Source organism: Podarcis liolepis (assembly GCF_965112155.1).
Source record: "Podarcis liolepis genome assembly, chromosome: 6".
Lineage (NCBI taxonomy): Eukaryota > Metazoa > Chordata > Lepidosauria > Squamata > Lacertidae > Podarcis > Podarcis liolepis.
The window spans coordinates 13,781,162-13,804,880 of record NC_139559.1 but is presented as its reverse complement, the minus strand read 5'-3'; the positions used below and the strand labels follow the sequence as shown (position 1 = coordinate 13,804,880).

Below are 23,719 nucleotides of genomic sequence, written 5' to 3'. Positions count from 1 at the left end.
TTTATTCTCACTATTTTCACGCTCGCTCCCGCCGTTTTCTCTGCGTCCGCTTTAAACTGCGGTTTCAGCGCTGCTCTCACGGCCTGGGCGCAGATCTGGGAATAGCGGATGTAGCTGGAAGGAGAGAGAAAGAGACGCGCCAAAGTCAACGCAAACATGGAATCGAAAACACCGCACAGCCACCAGAGGAAGAAAGAAAGAGGAGGCCCGGCTCCCCTCAGCCAACCCTACCTGAGCCCGGCTTGCCTCCAGTAGGACACCATGTCTGCCCAACGGATGGACCGTGACCCGCTCGCTTGCTCCGCTTCAGGCCGCAAGGTCGGCAACCGCACAAGCCCTCAGACAGGCCGGCCTTGGTGTGACCCGGAAGAAGCTGAAGACCCGGAAGCGGAAAAGCCAGTCCGACCAATCGCACGCCGTCCCCCCGAGCCCATCCGCCAACCGAAGGCAAGTGCTCGCATCACGCCCCGCCCCCTCCACCTCCTTCCGTTCGATCCCCGTCTATTTCCAGTGAGGAGGAAGCGCCCTATCAGAGCACGGGGCGCCGGGACTTCGGGCGCTCCCATTGGTTGCGTGGCGGCGCCGTGCTGACTTAAGAGGGTTCCGCACTTTCGCAGCTGGGCAGGTGGATCGGCTGCAGCTGTTCGTTGGTCTATTATAGTACACGGCGGGTCCGTCGCGAGATTCAACAAGCTTCCTGGCACACAATAAGATCAGGGCTCTTGGGTTGCTGGCGCGGGAGGCGGATAACCCAGCGCTGTGGAAGCTGCACCTGTTAGTCCCTCTCCCTCCGCTTGCTGGGATGTGTGGCATGAGGAGGAAATCTTTCTTTCCCCTTGTATAAGGTTACCAGGTGTCCCTGTTTCCCGGGGACAGTCCCTGGATTTACAAATCAGTCCCCATACAAAATCCATGGGAGTTGAAAAATGTCCCTGGATTATAGCTGTCAACGTTTCCCTTTTTTTAAAAGGGAAATTCCCTTATAATAGGATTCCTCGCAAGAAAAGGGAAAAGTTGACAGCAATGCCGCAGATTCATTGAAAAAAATCTGGTAACCTTACCCTTGTGGGCATCTCATAGGCGTCTGGCTGGCCAATTCTGAGAAAAGGCCTTTGGCCTGATCCGGCAGAGATCTCATGTTCACCATATACGCTGAACGTCCACTGCGTTGCAGATTTACTACGCAGCAGGGATTCTCAGATGGTTGCTAGAAAGCCTCCTCCCTCAGAGGGCGGTGGTTGTTGCCAATGGAGAGCGCGTTGATTTGGAGATTGAGGGCAACTCTATTTTAAAAGTAGTTGGTCTTGCATCTGGAGTCAGAGGTACAACTGATCACTTCCTCTAGAGGCAGCATCCATTTCAGCCTTGTATTAATAAATTAAAAAATTGTCCAGTAGCACCTTAGAGACCAACTAAGCTTGTTCTGGGTATAAGCTTTTGTGAACAAACTTAGTTGGTCTCTAAGGTGCTACTGGACAATGTTTTAACTTATTTGAACTGCATCAGACCAACACGGCTACCTACCTGAATCTAGAACCCTGTACAGTATTAACTTTGTGATGGTCCTAGTGTGATGGATGCAGTGATGTAAAGGACCTGGAGAAAGCCTTCTTTCTCCTCCTGCCACACACATCCCACAGGCATAGGCAAACTCCGGCCCTCTAGATGTTTGGGACTACAATTCCCATCATCCCTAGCTAACAGGACCAGTGGCCAGGGATGATGGGAACTGTAGTCCCAAACATCTGGAGGGCCAGAGTTTGCTTATGCCTGATTAAAGGCCTTCACATCTCTAGGGGTTTGCATGTGCTGTGGTGAAATCTGAAACAGCTGAAGGTTTTCTTTTACTACATCATGCTTTTGTTTAAAGAGTCATATCTCTGATCCATTTCATAGAACTGGAAATGACCCCAAGTGAATCTAGTGCAACCCCCTGCAATGCAGGAATAAGCAGCTGGCCCATGTGGGGATTGAACCCGTGACCTTGGCATTATCAGCACCATACTAACCAACTGAGCTAATGTGTTTTCTGCAGCTTCTGTTCGCATTGTATGTGTTTACTTCAGCAAACACTGGTGTAACAACAGCAGCAAACATGGCTGTCACATAAATTGTGGTGGATTTGAGTGATCTGTAGATGGGAGCATGGAGTTTTCCTAAGGCATGCCTTTGTCTATATCAGTGCCCTGTTTACTTCTTGTTTGCTATCAAATCCTTACCTTCTCTTTCAGCCCTACCTGTGGGTAAATGTTCAAAAGTGTCATTAAAAGCTGTACAAACAAGCATAATTTAAAAGCCAAGCTGTGTTTTTTATGAGGCATATGTGGTACAGAATATTGAAACATTTTTCCCAACTCATAAAAGTATTGTACACATAGTTTTTCAGGGTCACACAAGACTTCAGATTCAGAGCCTCAGAAGCAGTCAGTTAGTTGTATCATCACGACACATTCAGTCAACAACATTCAGTTATATTTCATAAGTCAGAGAGAATCTTTTAAAACAGGACTTGTGAGAGAAAAGACGAAGGAAGTGGAGTCCTGCAGATAATATTGCAGTGTGGAGTGCTTTTGTTGAGGGATCTCGCCATTCTCCATTTCATTCCCTCTCTGCCCAGTTTCCTTTTTTCTAACAGTCTGTGCCCAAAGAGCATGCTAAGATGGTGTACACACTATGCATTTAAATCACATTACTCTCCACAAAGAATCCTGGGAATTGTAGTTTGTTAAGGCTACTGGGAATTGTCTATGTGAGGGGTAAACGATAATTTCCAGGATTCTTTGGGGAAAGCAGTGTGCTTTAAATGTACTTTGAATGTATGGTGTCTACACAGCCTACATCATCATCATTGGGTATTTTTAGGTTTGCCCTTCCATTTGGGGATTTCCCCTGCTCCCCATTTGGCAATTTATGGGGTGGAGGGGGGGTGCATGTGCCTAAATTTAGCTACATTAAAACCTTGAATTTCCTCAATGGGCAGCTCCCACTTAAATCCTTAGAACATTGAATAATAGCTTTGGAACATTGAAAAATAGGCCACATATGTACAATACATTTAAAATTTAAAGCACTGTTATACTGCTATAACAGTCAAGGCTTCCCTTTAAAAATCCTGAGGACTGTAGTATGTTAAGGTGTTGAGAGTTGTTAGGAGACATCTGTTACCCTCACAGAGTGCCTTTCTTTCCAGACACTCTGTTCCATTTCCACTTCCACCCAGATGGGTTTTCCCCTCCCTGCTGCCCTAGTCATTCAGCATTTCTTCAACACTGAGTCCTCATTTAGCTGATTGGGACGCTTCTTTCCCCCAATTCATTTTTTATATCCCAATATCTTTTGTATGCCTGCCAACCTCAGGAGTCTGCTGATACCCTGTCTTGTATATGGTTAGTGTGGTTTTGGCTACACTTGCACGAGCACTCAAAGGCTTGACTTGGAATCAGAGGGAATTGTATCCGGCATTGTTTAAAAAAACAGGACAATGATTCCTGAAAACATGGTCTACTGTATTATAGTTTAACTCATTCCACTGGTTAATTCCAAGTGATTGTGATACTTCAGGAAATAAACAGGGGTTCCATTGTGTTTTTCAAGTTGCAATCCTTTACATGTCTAGTCAGAAGTAAGGCTCACGGGATGCAATAAGTCTTACTCCTGGGTAATTGTGTATAGGATTACAGCCTCAAATTGTACAAGATGAAAAGGAAGCATGAGGTTGAGAACCTTAACATTAACAATAGCCACAAGGAAACCAAACTGTAAGTACCGTAGGTATTGTAATCGCATAAGGTGCCTATATCAAGGCACCTTCATACATTTGTACAAACTGTTGTTTAGGGTTGTCAACCTTTTGAAAGGGATCCTGTGTCTTAAGGTATTAAAATTCAGATGTTGAATTTTCGCCTCCCCTAAGGTCAGGGAAGACACAGGAGCCTTGCCATAAAAAGTTGGTGGCCCTATTATTAATTCTTCCCCATTTCAGTGTACATTTTGTAGTTCTGAAGTTTTCCTGGAGATGAAACGCTTGAAATAATGTCCTTGTTCAGAAAAAAGGGACATGGAAATAAATAATTATACTACAAATCCCCAAACATCAAGCAAACAATCTGTGGAGCTCTGCATCATAAATATTAGAGAGGGTAAACTGGAGTTGATGGTAAGCTGAGATTATTGCAGCAACTGAAAGCTGTAGACGAAGGACGGCTGGACAAATCCAAAGGGAGATTGGATCGCTGCTGCTCAGCTAAAGATGTGAAGTTTGAAATCTCCAATGATACGGAGGAGGTGCAGTAAGGAGTGTCTTGAACAAAAATATTCGAAGTGTCCAGAGATGTTGGAAAGACAAAATCAGAAGCATCTAAGGAACTAGAAGATGATGAATCAGAGGAGTACTGAGATGTTAATGTGTTGATGTTAGTGAGGTCTAATGAACCAGAAGATGAAGAGGAAAGATCAGAAATATCCAGAGAGGGAGAAGAAAATACATAATGGAGATCCGAGTCTGAGAATGCGTGGCTAGAGAGATCCAGGGAGGCTGGTGATGTGGGAAGGTCCAGCGATGCAGAAGAAGAAAAACTGGATAGGTCTACGGAGACTGTAGAGCTCAGACTAGAAAAGTGTGGTGAGTCAGAAGAGGTGAGACTGGAAATGTCCAACGATATTGAAGAGCTTCGACTAGAGCGCTCCCAGGAACCTGAGGATGCAACGCTGGAGAGGTCCAGAGAAAGAGATGAGATACTGGAGGAGTCCAGAGGAGGTGAAGAACAGGGACTTGAGAGCTCTGGAGAAGACAAGGAGGCACAAACAGAGAGGCCCAGGGAGGATGAAGCAGTATCGCTTGAGCAATCCCAAGACTCTCTCGAGCTAGGGCTGGAGAGGTCGAGGGAATCTGAAAAGACAATTTTGGATGCAAATTCCAAGGAGGCCAAGGACTCAAGGCCGGATTGGTCCAGGGAGGCAGAACAGACAAAAGCAGACTGATCCAGGGGGGCAGGAGGTCCAACTTACAGAACAAGATAAATCCACAAGATTATTTGGCAGTCGAAAGACATTCAGTGTAGTTTCAGCCTTGTCCTTGTTTGAGAACTTTTCTTTAGCTAGGAAAACAAGAACAATTATTTATTTATTTTTTAATTCTTACTATTATTGAAGTGGATACATCCTATTTCTCCTACTGTTTAAACAGGGGGGGGGGAATGGAATTATTACATTGGGGTATGATAGAAACATAATAACAAATAAATAAATATACAGTCATACCTTGAGTTACAGACGCTTCAGGTTGCATGTTTTCGGGTTACAGACACGCCAAAACCCGGATGTAGTGGAACTGGTTACTTCTGGGTTTCGGCACTCGTGCATGTGCAGAAACGCTAAATTGAGCTTTGTGCATGTGCAGAAGTGCAGAATCGAAATCCGCGCATGTGCAGCACTGCGGGTTGCGAATGTGCCTCCTGCACGGATCACGTTCGCAACCCAAGTGTCCACTGTACATATTTCAAGGAATACTGTAATTTATTAAAATGGTCAAACAGTTGCAGGTTGGGAAATTGAGTAATATTTCTCAATCAGTCTTATATCTAGAGTCTAGAACAGGCATAGGCAAACTCGGCCCTCCAGATGTTTTGGGACTACAACTCCCATCATCCCTAGCTAACAGGACCAGTGGTCAGGGATGATGGGAATTGTAGTCTCAAAACATCTGGAGGGCTGAGTTTGCCTATGCCTGGTCTAGAAGGGCAGTGCTCTGATAAATAAATGTTTTTAAATGTTTTTATTGATTATTTCATTCTTTTATTCTTTTGGTAAACCACTTTTGAGGTCCCCCCTGCAATCAAGTTGTAGAAACATTTTATGAAATAAATAAAAGTATGAAAATAAGCGGTATTGGTAAAAAGATTAATAAGAATATGTAAATACGGATTGACAATGGTTGGAAATATATAGTTATAAACAGGTTAAGATATTAAGTAAAGATAAATGATAGAGGGTAAGGATTTGCTGAATTAAATATTTGAACTGGAATACAAAAAAGGGGTGTGTGAGGAGGTCAGGAAACAAGTTACTGAAACATAAGACATGAAAATATTGATTCTTTTTTTTCTAACTTTCTTTTTACTTTTTATGTATTTTGTTTTTGTATTTTTGTATCTCTTTTTCTTTTATTATTGTTATTCTGTTCTATTTTTTATCTTTAATTCTGTAACTTTTTATTGTTTGTAAAATTCTAATAAATATCTTTTTTAAAAAAAAAAAGAAATAAAAGTAAATAAAGTGTGTTGTGAACTGCCCTGTGATCTTCAGATGAAGGGTGGTATACAAATTTAATGAATTAATAACAACAACCATCACCCACCCTTTAAAACTGCTTGCAAAAAGCACTTTCCACATATGTTTGCTTTTTGAGGAGGAGCCTTGCTCTCCCCAAACATCTCTCTTGGGTACCCATTGTACAGCAGAGGATTCTGGGAGATATTCTATTGCACAGACTCAGCACATGCAAAGTGAAGAACAGTAAATCCTACTGGGCCTCACATTACCCCATGTAAACTGAGAGAGTGTCTGTTTTAAACACACACAGTATTCCCCTGCAGTTATTCATTGCAGGGAAAGATTGGGAGTGGTGGTCAGTCTGTCTTTCAGGGAAGCATATCTTTCTGTAAAAATCTTTAAAGATTTCCCCCACCCCCTTGCAATCAGTTCGTAAATAAATGCTATGAAAAGTAAGAAGCTGCTATTACTAAGCTTCTCATTGAACGAATAACTCCTGATAAAAACTGTTGAGAAACTATAAGCTTCCCAAGAACGAAGAAAAGAGAGTTAATATATTTTACTGCAATAAGGCACAGGATAAACTATCCCATTTTAAAAACCACTTTAAAGGTGGATTTCTTTATCTGTGTGGTTCAGCAGAAAGGTAGGTCTCAGAGGGCAACACTGCGTACTCTAAGGTGACACTTCTTGTCCTAGGATGTCACCGTTGCATTGTCCTGGCACAGCTCGTGCCCAGATGTATTTATAATCGATTTAACATAATCACCATGGTCTGAACTCCCACTGAGGTCACTCTTTATACTCAGACAGGTGCCTGCTATCCTTCTGTCGCTGGTTAAGAGTTGCCTTCCATCCCTTGATGCCTTGATAACTGTAAGGATTTAGATTTTGTGTGCTAAAATAGTTTTGCAGTCACGACAGCATATCATATGATGGCAAAAGCTTTGCAATTATTTCTGTTTGAGCATATAACAACAATCCTGGCTGCTAATCAGTTTCCAGGTCCAATTCAAAGTGCTGGTTTTGACCTGTAAAGCCTTCAATGGCTCAGGACTGCAATACCTCAAGGTTCACCTTTCTCCATACAAACCGACCTGGACCTTGCAATCATCATCTTGCCATCATGCCCTTCTTCTAGTGCCTCCACTGTGAAAAGTCTGGAGGGTGGCAACAGGAGAACAAGCCTTTTCTGCAGTGACTCCCCTCTTGTGGAATGCTCTCCCCAGAGAAACTCACCTAGAACCACTGTCATATGTCTTTAGGCCTCCAGGTATAGGGTGTTATAGAAATTCAATAAATAATAATGATAATAGGCACCAGGAAAATACATTTCTCTGCTCTCAGGGCTAATTAACAATCCTTTTAAATTGTGTGTGTTGGGGGTATAGGTTTAATTTCTTCTTCTTTACTATGTTACATTTTTTTTTGTTTTTATATTGTAAACTACCCTATGATTCTCAGATGAAGGGCGGTATATAAATTTATTAAATAATAATAATGATAACTTATATTTTGGAAGCAACTTAGTATATTAGGTGCCTACTATTGTTCCATCCAATTGCCTGTAATTTACACACCTTCTACCCAATATTCTTTAGAGATGTCTAGCATTGAACCCGAGACATTCAGCGTTGCAAAGCATGTGATAAGACTGTGAAACTACCGGCATTTCTCTGACCTCTTGTCAAATGTAGGACAGCAGATAAAAGATAAAAGGAACACAATACAAAAAAAGCACTTAAACTGTACACTGTGATGTTGCATTTATCGTAAGTGATGCATGCCAGTGAATTTTTTTATCCGTTTCTAGAACACACAATCCAGTAAAAGTCAAAAGGCATTTAAGACCCCATTAACTTAAGTGGAAGAGATTTATGAATGGATCATGGCTCTAATACCGACAGCAACCTGAAAGAGTACAAGTGGCAAACCATCTTTGCAAGGGCTTTTCCTTCCTGGTGAGAAATAACCTTGGAACGGCTGTTGGAAAGTAGCCACCTTGCTCACGTGCTTAGTAAGATAGACAAGCGAGCATCGCCCACCAAACGCATCACTTATTATATACATACTACACTAGCTGGTAAATAATTACAGTAATCAGACACATCAGCAAATCTCAGCTCTAACAAGCTGAATATTCCATTGGCTCTTTTCATCCAATTGTCTCAAAGCAGCACATCTGCACAGCTATCTGCTGAAAAATTGCATGCTGTGAAGAAGCATGGGATGCAACTGCAGCCATTAATACAAAGCATATATCGAGGTTTAAGAATAGTACATACCTTGGATAGCTGTGGATTTGCTTGCTTTCCCCTCTAAGGCAAGCCATATTCAGCTGGGCTGCTAAAGCTCTTCTGTACTTCTTCCCACTTAATGACCCTAATCTTTCTGCAGCTCCTGGAGTGGAAATTGTTGCATGCTGATTTAAATACAGGTCATCGCCTAGCAAATCTCTAAAGGCTTCAGGGCAGCACTCAGCATGGAGCAGTGGTAGAATACTCATTGAAATCAGCTGGAATAAGCACTCTGGCATCTTCTGTTACACAGAGCAATACTTTTGAGGCTTAAATACATGTAAAATGCAGTTTATAAACGTCCTGCAAGCCTTATGAACTCAGCTTCCCAGTGCCAGGCTGTCATTCTGCCAGACCAGGATGTTAGTTCTCCACAGAAGCATTAAATTGGGGCAGGCAGTACTGCAAATTAGGACACCGACAGCAGTGGAAGCTTGTATTATTTATTATCATCATTTAGTATTACTATTAAGAACGTTTGTGCACCACTCTTTGCAGAGTGGCTTACATAATTAAAACAAGACAATCCTTGCCTGCAGGTTTACGATCTAGAAGGCATGACTCAAAAGAAGTGGAGGGAAGAGGGGAAAATGCAAACCCAGCAACCAATTTGAGCTGGAAACAGTTCAGGGTCCCCCTTGCAGTGCTTACTTAGTAGGTAAAGGCAGGTGGCTCTATCATTTCTGCTGGCATAGACTGAACAGGATGTATTGTATACATTTCAGAAAATCACTAGAGCCTTGAAACATTGGAAGTTGATTGCACTTGTTTGGAGCTTACAGCAGAAAATAAATTGCCAAGTATTGCTAGGAACCACCTGCTTGGGAGAAGTCTCGGATAACTGCCTCTTTCCCCATCCAATAATGCATTATTGCTCCCTGCTCTATAGCTAAGTGGATTCCTCTCTTCTCCTGGTCCTATGTTTTCCATCCCAGCCTGCGACATCTTAATCTTTTCTTCCTGCTCCCACTTTACCTTTTAAAATTGTGTATCTAGGAATGTTGTAGGGCAAGTAGAGTCCCTAATACAGAGATGATTGGGTGTTGCTCTCATTGTCTTTCGACATCAGCTTTTATTTGGAAGTCATTGTAATGAGGACATTGAATTACTTGATGGAACCCCTTACTCTCAAGTAGGACTGCAAATTGTTGGCCTGGATGCAGAGTCCTGAGGTCACCAGTCAGCCAACACCAGAGGTAATATCATGAGGCTGTGGTCGTGTTGGAGCAGAGGTGGAGAACCTGTGCCCCCCCCTCCAAGACGTTGCTGGACTCGAAATCTCATCAGCCTTAGCCAATATGGCCAATGGTTACAGACGATAGGAATCATAGCATAAGAACATCTCAAGGGCCACCACCCCCATCTGTGTGCTAGAGCAAAAGCTTTGTCAGCAATGAATGACAACTCTCTCCTATCACTTTCCATCTGCCATTAGACTGGCCGAGCTTAGCATGGTGCCCTCATTTTTGCAGGTGTGCAAATTTTCTTTTTAAAATAGAAGCCACAAGGGCTTTGATCCAGATCAGGACCATGACACGGGTGAAGGTTCTCTTCTCCCCACCCCCCCACCTGCAATGAAACTTATGCTAAAGCTATTAGCATAAAGAGAGAATTACCTGTTATCTCTGAGCAACCATCCATGAATTTTCTATTGTATCCAGGTTAACAGGAAGCACAGAAGATGCTTGTGTGGCTGCCAATTCTCCATACAGTCTTGCCCCCTGCCCATTTCCCCCTTTTGTTTCTTTCCAAATTAACCCCTGCCTTACAGAGCATACCTATGTGGCTGCCCCACTGCCATAACATAACATTTTCCTCATGAGACAAGAAGACTGGGACAGGAATTACAGTGATGACTGATTACTGATTGCTCTAATGCAATGTACACTTTGGTAAATTTTAAGAAGGTAGCTTCTGTTGATTTCAGAAATCACAAGGCATGTAAGAGAAACTAATCTGAGCACAGCTGCAACTCTGACACCATCCTCTTTGCTGCTGTGCTTTTTTCTTCCCTAAAGTGAAAAAGTAGCATGCAAGAAAGAGGGGATGATCTGCACATAAGCATTTTCCAAGGGCTGAAGAAGGTTGGGGATGACTTTTTAAGAAGAATATTGCATACGCTCAGCATATACTTCAGTAGAAAGAGCATGTTATACCAAAGTTTAGGAACATCTGTTCTAGACAGTAAAGTTTGCACACCTAAGAATTCTAATCTACAATCCCACAATTCCTCTCAAATTATGAAAACGATCATAGCAAATTAAAGATAAAATATACAGGCTTTGAAATAATTACTCAATATTTAAATGCCGTGACTTTTTTTATCACAACAGTTACTATGCACTAAAATTAAAACACAGTTTTGAATATCAAACATTGACGTTTTAATTAAGTTAAGAACATTCTCAAATATATAAAAAAACTGATGCTTTTACAAATGCAACAAAGAAAAAGTACAAAAATATTTAAAATTTAAATATGCAAGTAAACATTTGTAACCTTAGGCATATTCACAGGTTTTCTTCCTTCCGCTTTCCCCCATTCGAAGATTCAAGGATACATTTCTATCTAAATAAGCACTCAAAACTAGTGCTAGTTCTGTATTACTGACATATGCTCATATGGCATAGAAAATTGCATGCACAAGCACACTTCTGTAACTGTTCTCAATATATAAATGAGATCTACAGAATTAGAGATTGCAAAATGAACTTGCAACCCATTAGTTCTGCCAATTACTACTTGGCTTCTACCTCTTCAGTCCTTCATATGAAAGGTACCTTATACAGAAATTTTAATGGGCCCTCTTCTACAACAGCATTACTCTGTTTCCACTGCTATTTTTATTTCACACAATATCCATGTTATAAAGCCTTCCGTTTGGGTTTTGTATTCCATTCTCAACATTCACCTCTAGAAATATTCCTCTGTGAAGAACAGGAAGAATATTGCAATCTCACCATTATTTTAGATATGGAATTAAAGAATACTAAATGACAAGATTAAGCAACCTGTCACATTTTGTTCCTTATAGGAGACAGAAGCACAAATTACTATTTAAGAAATGTTAATAGTCCATGATGTCCTGCTGAGCAAGCATATAAATCATTATGCAATTCATTTAACAATGTTACAGTACACTTGAAATGGAACAAATACTTCTGTCTCAGAGTTTACATATTTATATTACTTCCAGTTTCTTGAAACTGCAAAACCAAAGAATGAGCATATAACAAAATTACATTTCGCAACTGTTACAGTACCTTTTTGAAGTTGATCTACAAAACTAAAATAGTGGATTTCTGAACAAATTTACCCCCTTAGTTATATATCATGCAGCTTCTGCCAAACTCATAATTTGCCTAGTACAAATCTTTAGCTGGTTAATCCTTCAAAATTATGAAGCATTTCTTAAACAGAGCAAAGCTTTAAGGTAAGGGAACAAATGCTATGTACCACACTTTTCATGTTAGCAAATTGTAACACTCATGACAGCAGCATACAAAGCAGCATTTTAATATAAACAATCATATTTCAAGTAATAACCAATGTTCTGCCAACTACCCAAGCTACTGTGCCCAGGATAATTCATCTTAGTTTGGGTCCCAAAAGTAACAGAGTCTAGGAAAACCTGAATTCTATCAAAGATGGGGTTAACAATAGATTAACCTTCCAGTTTGTTCTATTGGAGGCCTATTATAGGTTGTAACTTTAAGATACTTCCTGTGTTTGCAGGAATTGAAAGTTCAGATTATTTCAGCTGAAAGTAATACAGTTGAATGGAACTGAGTCCTGCCTATTACCTTCATGTATGAACGTATGCAACTTCTCTCCAGGTTTTTAATTGAAAAATCTAATCTACAGATCCTCTTTCTTTTCAACAGATAGAAGAATAAATATTGCCATCTTGAAGGAAGTTTACAACAGCTTGCTTCATATGTTCAGGCCTGATATAGACAAATATAGCTATATTTTATTTCTCCATAAAGGCTGCGGCTGCCATAGAAGACCTCATGTTTCCTCTTGCTGAAGAAGTGAATTCCTCTATTTCGGCATTCAGTTTGTTGATCACCCATTCTAGTGCTTCACGTCCCTGAGAACACACACATCTTGATTAAAAATGTTCTAATTTCCCATCTAGTCAAGAAATGGAGGAGACATGCAATATATCTAGCCTGCATTGCAAAAATGTATGTAACATAAATGAAGTAATAAAATACAAGCAGAGCAATTTTATTCTAACCTAAAGTTAATTGTCTGGCCTAATACTTAATGATTTAGTGCCAGCTAGGCACTAATAAACACACCACACATGGTTTAAGGATTGCCTGCTCAGGGACGCGGACTTATAAAAAATATTGGGGGGCCCCGGGAAAGCTCATGAATAATAAATAAGCTCATGAATATGCAAATAAAGTGACTCCGGCCCTAAATAGGGCAAGCCACGCCCCCCAGCCAGCCGATTGGCTGGCTGGGAGGTGTGGCCAGTCGGGATTCCCCTGTTCTCGCGGGATTTCCGGCAGTGCCTTGGCAGTGGCGGTGGTGCTGCGAAGCAGCGAGGCAGGAGCCCCCGCCATTAGGGCGCGCGGCTGGCTGGCTGGCTGGCGAAGGAGCAGGTGGGGAGGAGGCGGGGGACGGCGGCGGCGCTCTGCTGGAAGGGCGCCCGAGATTATTGGGGGGGCTGAGCCCCCCCAAAAAATTTTTTGAGGGGGCTCGAGCCCCCTCAAGCCCCATGGAGTCGGCGCCTATGTGCCTGCTCTAATATTAGACAGCAGCTCTATTCCGTGCCTTTCCACCCAGAGAATAGGGCCTTTTCTGTGGAAGCTACCAGACTTTGGAACACTCTTCCTGGATGCATTAATCAGGTGCAATGTAAGTTTTAGATGCAATTTCAAGAGACTTTCCTGTTTGTAGAGGATTTTTTGGTTGTATTTATCACAAGTCAGGCAGATCAGGTCAAGGCAGAGTTAATATTGTCTTCCTGAAGTTTCCAATGGCTTTTGGATTCATTCCCTGAGCAGAACTCACTTAGGCTACATAGTAAATGGTTTTTGAAAGATGGGGAATTAACTCCTATGTGAGGCAATGAACTAAATACACTAGAGCTCAAAAAGCTCTTTGAATTTGAGTTTTTCACCTCCAGCTAAAGAGCTCTTTAGTCTGCAATTCACCTATATACACTTCAGTTAACTATTTAACTGTTAACTACAACACATTATATATGGGGCTGCCTCTGAAGATTGTTTGGAAACTGTAACTGGGGCAGAATTCAGCAGCCAGGTTGGGCAAGATGGTTTCAGCACATAATACCAACCCTGGCCCAAAGGGGCCCCTGACCATTAGGTCCAGTCGTGACCGACTCTGGGGTTGCAATGCTCATCTCGCTTTACTGGCCAAGGGAGCTGGCGTACAGCTTCCGGGTCATGTGGCCAGCATGACTAAGCCACTTCTGGCGAACCAGAGCAGCGTTTACCTTCCCGTCGGAGCGGTACCTATTTATCTGCTTGCACTTTGACGTGCTTTCGAACTGCTAGGTTGGCAGGAGCAACGGGAGCTCACCCTGTTGCGGGGATTTGAACCGCCGACTTTCTGATCGGCAAGCCCTAGGCTCTGTGGTTTAACCCATAGCGCCACCCGCGCTTGCTAATTGCTGACAATTAGTTTCTGAGCCCAGTTTAAAGTACAGGTTTTGACCTGTAAAGCCTGACTTTTTATTTTTTTTACCAGAGTCCCTGATATGGCTTAGAACATTCATGGATGTATTAGACCCATTGACAACCCAACACTTTAAACTAGCCAATCAACCCACATTTCTCAATCTAGATGCAGCTGGAGCCTTCATGGTCCCCACCGTCTACTGGTTCTATCTCCACATGGTAGTTACAGCCAACTAAGGTAGATTAGTATTATCTCCATTCTGCATTATCAGGGCCTGTGATTGGTTCTTTGTCTACAACTATGTAGTACACTTACTGTCAATTTGACCTAGGAATTCTGCAAGTTCTCACGCAGCTGCAACAGCACTGCATTGCATGCAAATTCTAAAAGATCTCCATCTCCCTTTTTTACACCTCATAAAAGCTGACTACATACTTTTTTAGCATTAGAAGAGATTGTGTTCTCCATTAGTCCTTCCAGGTAACTGCTGACACTAACCCCTTTCACACAAATCGTTGCTTCTTGGGTCAAAATGGTTCTAAGGAAAGAAAGAATAATGGTTTACCAACTTACTTCTCAAATTTTTGTTACTGCAGTAAAATTTTCCAAAATAGCACAGCTGCATCAAAGTATAGTTAGGTGCTCTGCTATTAACTAATCAACTATTTTAAAAAGGAGCAAATAGTTTTATAAGAGCTGGAGCAAACAAAAACAAAGTCGTCATGAGGAGATTAAGCAATAGTTTGCTCTAGAATACTGAAATGCCAATATTCCACAATTGTACACATTAATGGTAAGAATGGGAATCTATGGAAGAAATTTAACCACCACTCTTACAGCACCATTTGTCATTTCCTCCTTTCCATGGAATCGAGCAGTTACACACAACCACGGAACCAGATTGCCGTGCACAGCTCTGCAAGTTTTCAAGGTGAGTAATTGTTTGAAGTCAGTTATAGCAATCAAGAGAAAAATGGAAACAAGGAAATGAGAATGAGGCTTACTTAGGCAGAGGCACCTATATCCTTTAACATTAGACAGTAGACAATAATAACAGGAGAACAGTCAAGGGGTGGCACGATAACATAACAGGTTCTTATCTAAAGAGACATTAATATGCCATTACTGAAAACACCCAGCACCAGCAATCCTAGCAAATGGGATTACATTCATTACAAGAAACCACGGTAGAAATAAAGCTTGTTTCGGTCATTTTGAATGTCACCTACTCACAATCCTCAGACTATAAATTTAAATGAATGTCTAGTGCAGTGGTTCTCAAAGGCTGTAGTGTACCTCACTGGTGTGGCAGGAGGATGGCAAGTTCGGCAGGAAGATTAAAGGGCAATCACTACTCTATTTTGGGAAAGATTCGTGTTCCTATGTAGCTGCATTGTTTTATACTTTCTGGATGTCCCATGACCGTATTATAAAGTAGTTGTCTTCTATGTTATAAATCACGCATTGTTAGTTGTTTCTTTTTGTTTTCCAATGTATTTCTTATCAATTAAAAAAACAGTGTGCTGCAAGCAAAATTTTATTCTGAAAGTGTGGCCCAAAGAAAAAGGTTTGAGAACCACTGGTCTAGAGCAAGAATGGGGAACCAGATCCAGCCAGTGGGATAAAATGGGAGCTCACTTTTAACATTCTGAACTGTGCAATGATAGGCACATCTCCACTTGTTCCTTACCTGATATCACATATGATGTTAAGAGTGAAGCAGGTAGGTGTGGCTTGGGGAAAATTGCCTCATGGGCCCATCTGGGGCCTGTGCTGGGCCTAATTAGGCTTGTAGACCATAGATTCCCTACCCAAAGTAAAACTCTGAAGAAATCAATTACTTACTTTTCTGGCTTTTCAGGATGCGGTTTATAGATTAATCTCTCATCTACTGACACCAGATTTGTAAACGAAATCTAGAATTTTTAAAAGTTTTTATTGTTAAAATAATTCAGCATTAATACACACATATTGCGAATATACAAGCATACATTTCATACAATCCTTAAATATATACAAACATACCTATATTCAGTCCCACAGATAATTCCTTTTCCCATCACCATCCACCACCCCTCACCCCACCTTTGTGTTAGACTTCCAATCTACTCAATTGCAATTTCTTCCCACTTCTATTTCTTTCTTCACACACCTTTAACTTAATTTCAAGCTTCTTTTTCTATTACACATTGTTATCCATCCTATTTAGTGTTTCAGTATTTAAAACGGAACTTGTTTATTCTAATAGGAGTTCTGATTTTTCAATATGGTTTTGCAAGTATCCTTTAAACACCTTCCAATCCCTGTCTATCTTCTCTTCTGAGATCCTTCCAATTTCTCCCATTGTTTTGGATATATTGTAGTACTCCAATAATTTGGCAAGCCACTCTATGTTTGTCGGTATAATACCACTTTTCCAATTTTTTGCAATCAATAGCCTTGCGGCTACTGTTGCGTACAAATATAATGTCTTGTCTTCTTCCTTTAGACTTTCTGGTACTATTCCCAATAGAAATCCTTCTGGTGTTTTCCTAAATGAATATCTAAACATTTTTTTCATTTCGTTATATATTGTTTTCCAAAATTGTTTGATGTTTAAACAATTCCACCATATATGTATCATAGTACCTTTTCCAGTGTTGCATCGCCAGCAGACATCACTACAATTTTTATTCATTTTTGCTATTCTTTCCAGTGTTAAATACCATCTATGTTGTATTTTAAGGTAATTTTCTTTCAATATATAACACATAGTGAATTTTGTATCTTCTTTCCACAATTTTTCCCATTGTTCAAACAGAATATTTTTCCCAATATCTTGCGCCCATTTAATCATGGATGCTTTAACCAATTCATCCTTTGTTTCCCACTCTAAGATCAGATTATACAGTTTAGATTTTTTTTATTTTTCTTGTATTAAATATTTATCAAATTTTGATATTTCTTTTTCAAATCCTAACTTTTTGTCTTTCTCTAATCTATACTTAACTTGAATATTCAAATTCAAACAAATTCTAGAAAAAAAATTAATTTATATAGCAAATCTTCCTGTTATAAAATTCAGTAAGATATGTAAAGGGCTGTGCACTTATGGCATCTGAAGCCACTACAACTGGGGCACAGTATTTTCATGATATTACAACAGTCTTTTCTAAGGTAGACATTACTACATTCCCCCTAACTCACATATAATGCAGTAGGATCTGGAAACAAATCCCTGATGCTAAATGTTGCCAGAGTCACAAAAGACTGTCATACTGACAGTCGACAAAATAAGTACAAGTCAGTATAACATGGCACAAAAACATCTGAGGGAAAAGTTGCATTTGTGTGTAGCACTAAGTAGTGTCTTCCTTGTTCATTCAGTTTCTGAACAAGAAATGTCAGAACAGCTCTACAAAAGATCTAAGTACGTTTTATATGTTCAAATAAAAGTCTACAAAAAACTTCCCATAAATTTTTGCATGCATGAACTAAAGTGTAAAGATTACAGTTTTATTAATACTTACATTAGTAGAATTGAGCTCCAGTACTTTCTCTACTGGGTCAACTATGGAGTGTTCTTGTACATATGTCCTTGTTCTACAAGCACCAATAAGCTAGGAGAGAAACATCAGGCATTATATATTTCAGAACTATTTTCATTACCAACATGAATACAAGACAGGACAAAAATTAAAGATATCTAGTTAGATCTTGAGATGTATATTCAATAGTTGCCAGTTTAGTGCACATGGCTTGTTCCATTTCATGTGCCTGAATCACGATCTACATTATTGTAATTGTAAAGGTCTTCTCCACTTCTTCCCTTTCCTTATTTGTGACTAGCTGAAAAAGCCTAAGGCTCATGCAGTCCTTTTCTCATAACAGGAAACTATGGGCTTTCTGTTACATCTGAACAGAGCCATTCACTTAAACGCCCCCCACCAACTCAGATATTAAAATGATTTAACCAGCTGAATTTATTTATTTTAATTAAGTGGGAACACTCAGTCTATCAATCAATGCAAATGAAGTGGATAAGTGCTTCCTGAAATATGCTGACTAGAACATGATGGAGTGGATGACACAAAGAGGTTCTGACTTCTGTAGGAGGCAGCAGTTTGGAGTGCTATTGGATTGATGGACTCTCACTTTATTAATTCATTAAATTAAATTAAATTAAATTAGATTAATCAAATGCTTCAGCTGCTATTATAAAATGCTAAATGAATGGACAGCACCTTTCAACAAAGCCACCAGTTCCTTCCAGGTCTAAATACAATGTAATTATGGTGTAAATAAACCCAACAGAAATTACTAATTTGCACCCTGAACAGTTCAGGAAAATCCAAATAATGTATTGTGAAAGTGTGAAATGCAAAGCTAACCTGATCCCCAAATACCACTTTCAGAGAAGGTCATTACACTGTATTTTATAAAAACCAAGGTCAAATGCATGTAATTTCAAAGTAAGTCAGATATTTGTCCTGCATCCTGAATGGACACGTACTGATTTTACAATTGATGGCATCCCCCATTCGGTACTGAGCAACCTGTGGCTATGTAACTTTCCATTGGGATCTACATGCCGGTCCAGAACATCTACTCCAACCACGCTGGGATTCATGGGATTTGGATATTTCTGCATAGCAGCTGTAGTAACTGTCTCCCAAGGGTGGCTGTCAAATTAAAACAAAAATGAAGATAAGCGCTTTTCAGTTAGTTACATAGGAATAAGCTCTGCAGATAGTCTCAGATTTAGCTAAGAACCTGAGCCAACCAATTCACCACATACTATTGTCACTGAATTCTCAAGGAATTCTCTTCCAAGTACTATATATTGTAAACTGTGCAAAAAGCATCATAAAAATAAGCAAAAATGAAGAGTCTCAAAAGCAGCTTAAAGATCAGGTTGGTCACGAAAGCAAGAAGAGCACTACAAAGCCTAAGACACAACTGATACATTCAAATTCTGTGAGAATCAAGACACAGCCCTAATCCATTTCAACCCCAAATGCTGCTTGGATCCTTGGACTTTAATAATGAGCAAAAGAAAACTCAATAATACCAACACAAGGCCAAACCAAGCAACTGCAGCAGTCGGTGAAAAACATGTTTTTCAAACAGCAACTGCTGGAACAGAGCATGGCTAAACACGTGCTGCCTGCACAGAATGAAAGGAAGGCCTTTCACTGCTTGCAGAGCGGGGGAGGCGCCTGATGCAGTTCTTCAGCACCCATTTTCCAGCCTGCATTTCCTTACACCAAGGAGTGGGAGACACCATAAGAACACTGCAGATGAGGACTTGGCCAGGGCAGACCCAAGAAGGTGGCGGGCTACCATCAGCATAGAAAATGTGGACAAGAAAATTGCACTAATCCTCAGTACAGTTGCTTAGCCGCAGCCACATGGGAAGAAAGATACCAACTATGCACTGCAAAATATGACGTAATGCTTCTTCACTGAAATAAGCATCCAGTGGAGTACCTGTGAAAAACAAGAAGGAGCCCACTTTTCTTCTGCTTTCATTTCTTCCTCTTAAAACCCATATCCCTGCAGCTTTTTTTAAATAAAAAAAAAAATCCCTAACCGATTTTTTTGGGGGGTGGAGAGAAGAGAAGAGAAGGACAAGAGGGACGAGATGGGTGCTGCTGCTACTATACCCTCAAACCAACCTTGGCAATGGAAAAGGTTGTCAGCAGCGCCTGAATAACTACAATGGATTTTCCCCCCTTCTTCTTTATGCCCCATTTGAAAGGTTTCCATAGGTGACCAAAACAGAGCTGGGGACAATTTGCGACGCTGGGGAAATGGGGGCAAGAGAGGGAGAAGAAGCGCATGCACTTCTGTGGGGTAGTAGGAACCTTAGCCCCACCAAAAAAGATTATCAGACGCCCTCTTCCCTAAGGCAGCTATTTCGGGGGTCCGTGTGGGATAATTAGGGGATGGAGGGGGAGCCCAAAGGTCAGCGCGCCCCTGCCCCTCTCCACCCCCTATATGAAGCCAAAGCCGACCGCGCCGTGCCCCAAAGAGGGTGCTCCTCGGGTGTCCCCTCAGAGGCCGAGTTCCCGCTGCGCCCACCACCCCACAAGCTCAGGGGGGAGCCGACCCCTCCCCGCTTTAACCCGGCATCTTGCCGCCCGCTACTCACTCGAAGGTGTGCTCAGAGGTCCAGATCTTCATCGCGGCGGCCGGAGGAGGAGGAGGAAGAAGATGGAGGCGTGGGGGGGGGGTTGCCTCTCGGCAGCCTCGGTTTCCTTCAGACACCCCCCGCGCCTCGCAACGCCCTTCCGAGCCGCCCGCCCAGCCTGACTGACGGATCTGAGAAAGGACTGAGGCGGAGGGGGTGGGGACGAAAAGAGCCGGGTGACCGTTCCCCTCCTGCCCTCAAGTGCGCCTGCTCCGCCCGTGAGGCGGGGGGAGAGTGGGAGGGACTAAGAACCTAGGGAAACGTCTGATAGGGCCGCGTCCTATTCACCGGCTGGGCGACGTCAGAACTGAGGCCATCCTTCCTTCGGCTACCTTGAGAGCGAGGGGGGCCTCGGGCGCCGGCGATGCGCGAGCCGCACTAGCGCGCGTGCGCACCATCCCAACGGTTTCTAGGCCCGCGCGCCTGCGCGGTGGCAAGACCTTCGATGACGCCCCCCTGCCCCATTTTACTGAGGTCCTCAGTGCTGCATCGGGGCAGGGGGAGTCCTGGCACCACCACGATTGTGTCCCCAACTGTATTTATTTTATTTATTATTATATTTATATCCCGCCTTTCATTCAAGCAGCTCAAGGGGGCGTTCTTCCACCGCTTTTCACACCCCCCCTACAACAACCCCCCTGTGAGGTAGGCTAGGTTGTGCTACTGTGACTGGAGTGGGGTTTTTTAAAGCCTGGATAAAAACGCAATAAAATTACAGGTAATGGGTTTCCCAGTCGGGGAAAAATAAATAGGCTCAGAAGCAAGGGTGGTGCGAAATGCTCAGGCATAGGGGAGAACCAAGCATGCTGGATAAAAATGTGAGATGGAGTGTTGTCGTTTAGTCGTGCCCGACTCTTCGTGACCCCCTGGACCAGAGCACGCCAGGCACTCCTATCTTCCACTGCCTCCCGCAGTTTGGTCAGACTCATGTTTGTAGCTACGAGATGGAGTAGGAGGAACGATTAGGCGCTTTGCTAGGAGAGCAAGTCTTCAGAGAACTGTAGAGGGACAAATTGTGAATGCACAAGATTTATTTGAATTTGCTTCCAAAAACATAAAGGGAATTCAGGTGTTTTTCACGCCATCAGCTGAGGTGGGTGCAAATGAAGAATTCCTGAAGGGACGGTATTAGATTTCATTATCAGTAGGTGGCACCAGAAAGAACCACTTTTTCAAACCATTGGACAAAAGAACCCTTTTGGTGAAGCGGATTTCAGTTTCTGACAAATCTTTGAAAGCCACTGTTGGTGATAAAACCAAAGAACTAGTCAATATTATTCCAGTTCTGTTACTTTGGGTCACCGCGGAGCACAACCCGAAAATGCTCAACCTGAAGCATATTCATCCCGAGGTATGACTGTACATAGTTATCCCATTCTACAAAAAAAGTATGATATATGTGTTAGTTGTGGTTTGCGAGCTATGGCTTATCAGACCTACCAGGAATAAAATGACAAAAAATCACTTTGAAAGGTCGGTGACCCTTTTCTGTGGCACTTAATACCACTTTTTGTACCTTATTTTGAAAGAGGCCACAATTAGCTTTATTTTGATACCAAAGTAAGCCAAATTGGTTGAAAAATAAGTGAAACAGGAGGTTTTTTTCTAAACTGATGCAGAAATTGCATTAGCCTAAATCGCGCGAAAATCAACATTTAAAAAAAATTCTCCTGTGCCCAATTTTGGATTGGACCAAAAAAATCTTACAAAATTAATTTGAGGTTATCTCATAGGTATTTACACATAATTTTTTTAAAAAAGAAAATCTGAGTCGTGAGATCACGGTTGAGTATTAAAATCAGGTGATTTGGCGTGGAATGACCCTCTTGCCATCCTAACTGGTGCACAGAAGGTTATGCTACTGTAAAAACGTTAGCATTTAAGGTACTGCAGCACTCTTGTTTGAACTACAACAGACTAACACAGCTACCAATAACAGGTATGACATTACTATGGCATCTGGAATGTTACTTGAAAGGAGTCTGCTTTGAGGAATGCAAATACTTCTGGGTGGCTTGGACAATAAAAATAGATGGCTGTGGGGAGGAAGAACCAGTTTTTATTTTATTTGGAATACAGAAACCAGATTGCATAGTTATATTGGGCAACAATAAATATATATATATATTGCTAAGTTAATCCTCTTTAGTCTTCCTTGAGCAGGACAGCCCTGGAATACTGTAGGCTCGTTGCAATATTTCAATTAGCTTTAAAGGAGGTTATTGGAAGAACACAACTTTGCAGCGCCCTAAACAACCACAGGTAAATAGTCCCCTGGAAGCATACTACCAGGCCAGGGTAATGCTGTTTGTGGGCAGGTGGTTTTAACATTACTTTTTAATGCTTACATGTAACTTGTTGTTACAAGTACTGTACAGGAAAATGTGACATTTTCGGAAAAGAATTTTAAAATGTCCACAATATGTTTTTACTATTGTAACCCCTATGGAATTACCTGTGGGAAAGGTTTAAGGGTAGTGGGTCAAGAAGCCTTCCATTTCTTATTTATCATCTCTTCTAGGCACTTTGGGTCTGGGATATTGCATCGTTCTGCTTGGCTTTTAAGTCGGGTGTCTAAGGCTGCATTCACAGGTGGTATTGTTCATGTGAGTTATTTGGCGTGTCATCAGCATTCTTCCACAGATGCTTCACATACTTGAGAGTGGAGTGCAGTCAGAACAGAACTTGCCAACTTCTAAAAACCACAGTAGGGCAGTGCCTTTATTAGTCTAAAAATGTCATCAAATAGTGAGCAAGCCTTTTGAGTTCTACAGAGCTCCTTAGTAGGTTGGATATCAAGCAAAGGTAGAAGAAAGGAGAATGGGAAAGCAGGCTGAAATTGAAGCCACAAAGTCTGAATAGTTCCTAGTCTTCAGATGCATTTCAGCACCTATATTAGGGTAATACCTTTATTTTGTAGAAAGTTTGTAGGCATTTTAATTCCCTTTAGTCTATTGTGGTTTTAACCTTCTGTATGTTTTAAACTATGGTAGTAAATATTTTAGTGATATTCTTATTGTTTTTTCTACAATCCAGCAGTATATCAATTTTATGAAATAAAACTAGAAATAAATTAGACCTAATATGGTTTTTCAATTTATTTTTTAAAAAACTAGGCCAGTACAACTACCATTTGTTTTAAGATGATATTCAGGAAGAGATGGCAGACCTTGGCCACTTCTAGCATCTAGTAGAGAGCACTGACAGAGAACCATTTTCACTAAGTGCTGCAGTCCTTCCAGACTATCATCCGAGGACCACATGCCAGAGGTGCATAGGGCAGGAGTCAAAAGTGAATGCAAATTTTACCTTTGAGTAGTAC

General features: G+C 41.5%; 2 protein-coding genes across 3 annotated transcripts in view; one reads left to right on the top strand and one right to left on the bottom strand.

Moving 5' to 3' along the window:
* EDN3 (endothelin 3) overlaps positions 1 to 23,719 on the top strand; it is a 527,748-nt gene that overhangs the window by 332,839 nt on the left and 171,190 nt on the right. The window lies entirely within an intron of this gene.
* Positions 10,928 to 20,767, bottom strand: PRELID3B (PRELI domain containing 3B). 2 transcript variants are annotated; one of them, XR_014527182.1, is made up of 6 exons: positions 20,359 to 20,743; positions 18,718 to 18,886; positions 17,735 to 17,824; positions 16,071 to 16,141; positions 13,321 to 14,763; positions 10,928 to 12,895 (listed from the first exon to the last, which is right to left on the bottom strand). XR_014527182.1 is itself a non-coding variant. In XM_083507786.1 (6 exons), the coding sequence occupies exons 1-6, from the start codon at positions 20,388 to 20,390 to the stop codon at positions 12,541 to 12,543; spliced, it is 585 nt and encodes a 194-aa protein (XP_083363912.1). In that variant the 5' UTR covers positions 20,391 to 20,767; the 3' UTR covers positions 10,928 to 12,540. The 2 variants fall into 2 exon arrangements, 1 of the variants encoding a protein (XP_083363912.1); XM_083507786.1 differs by having other exon boundaries at positions 10,928 to 12,660; positions 14,661 to 14,763; positions 20,359 to 20,767.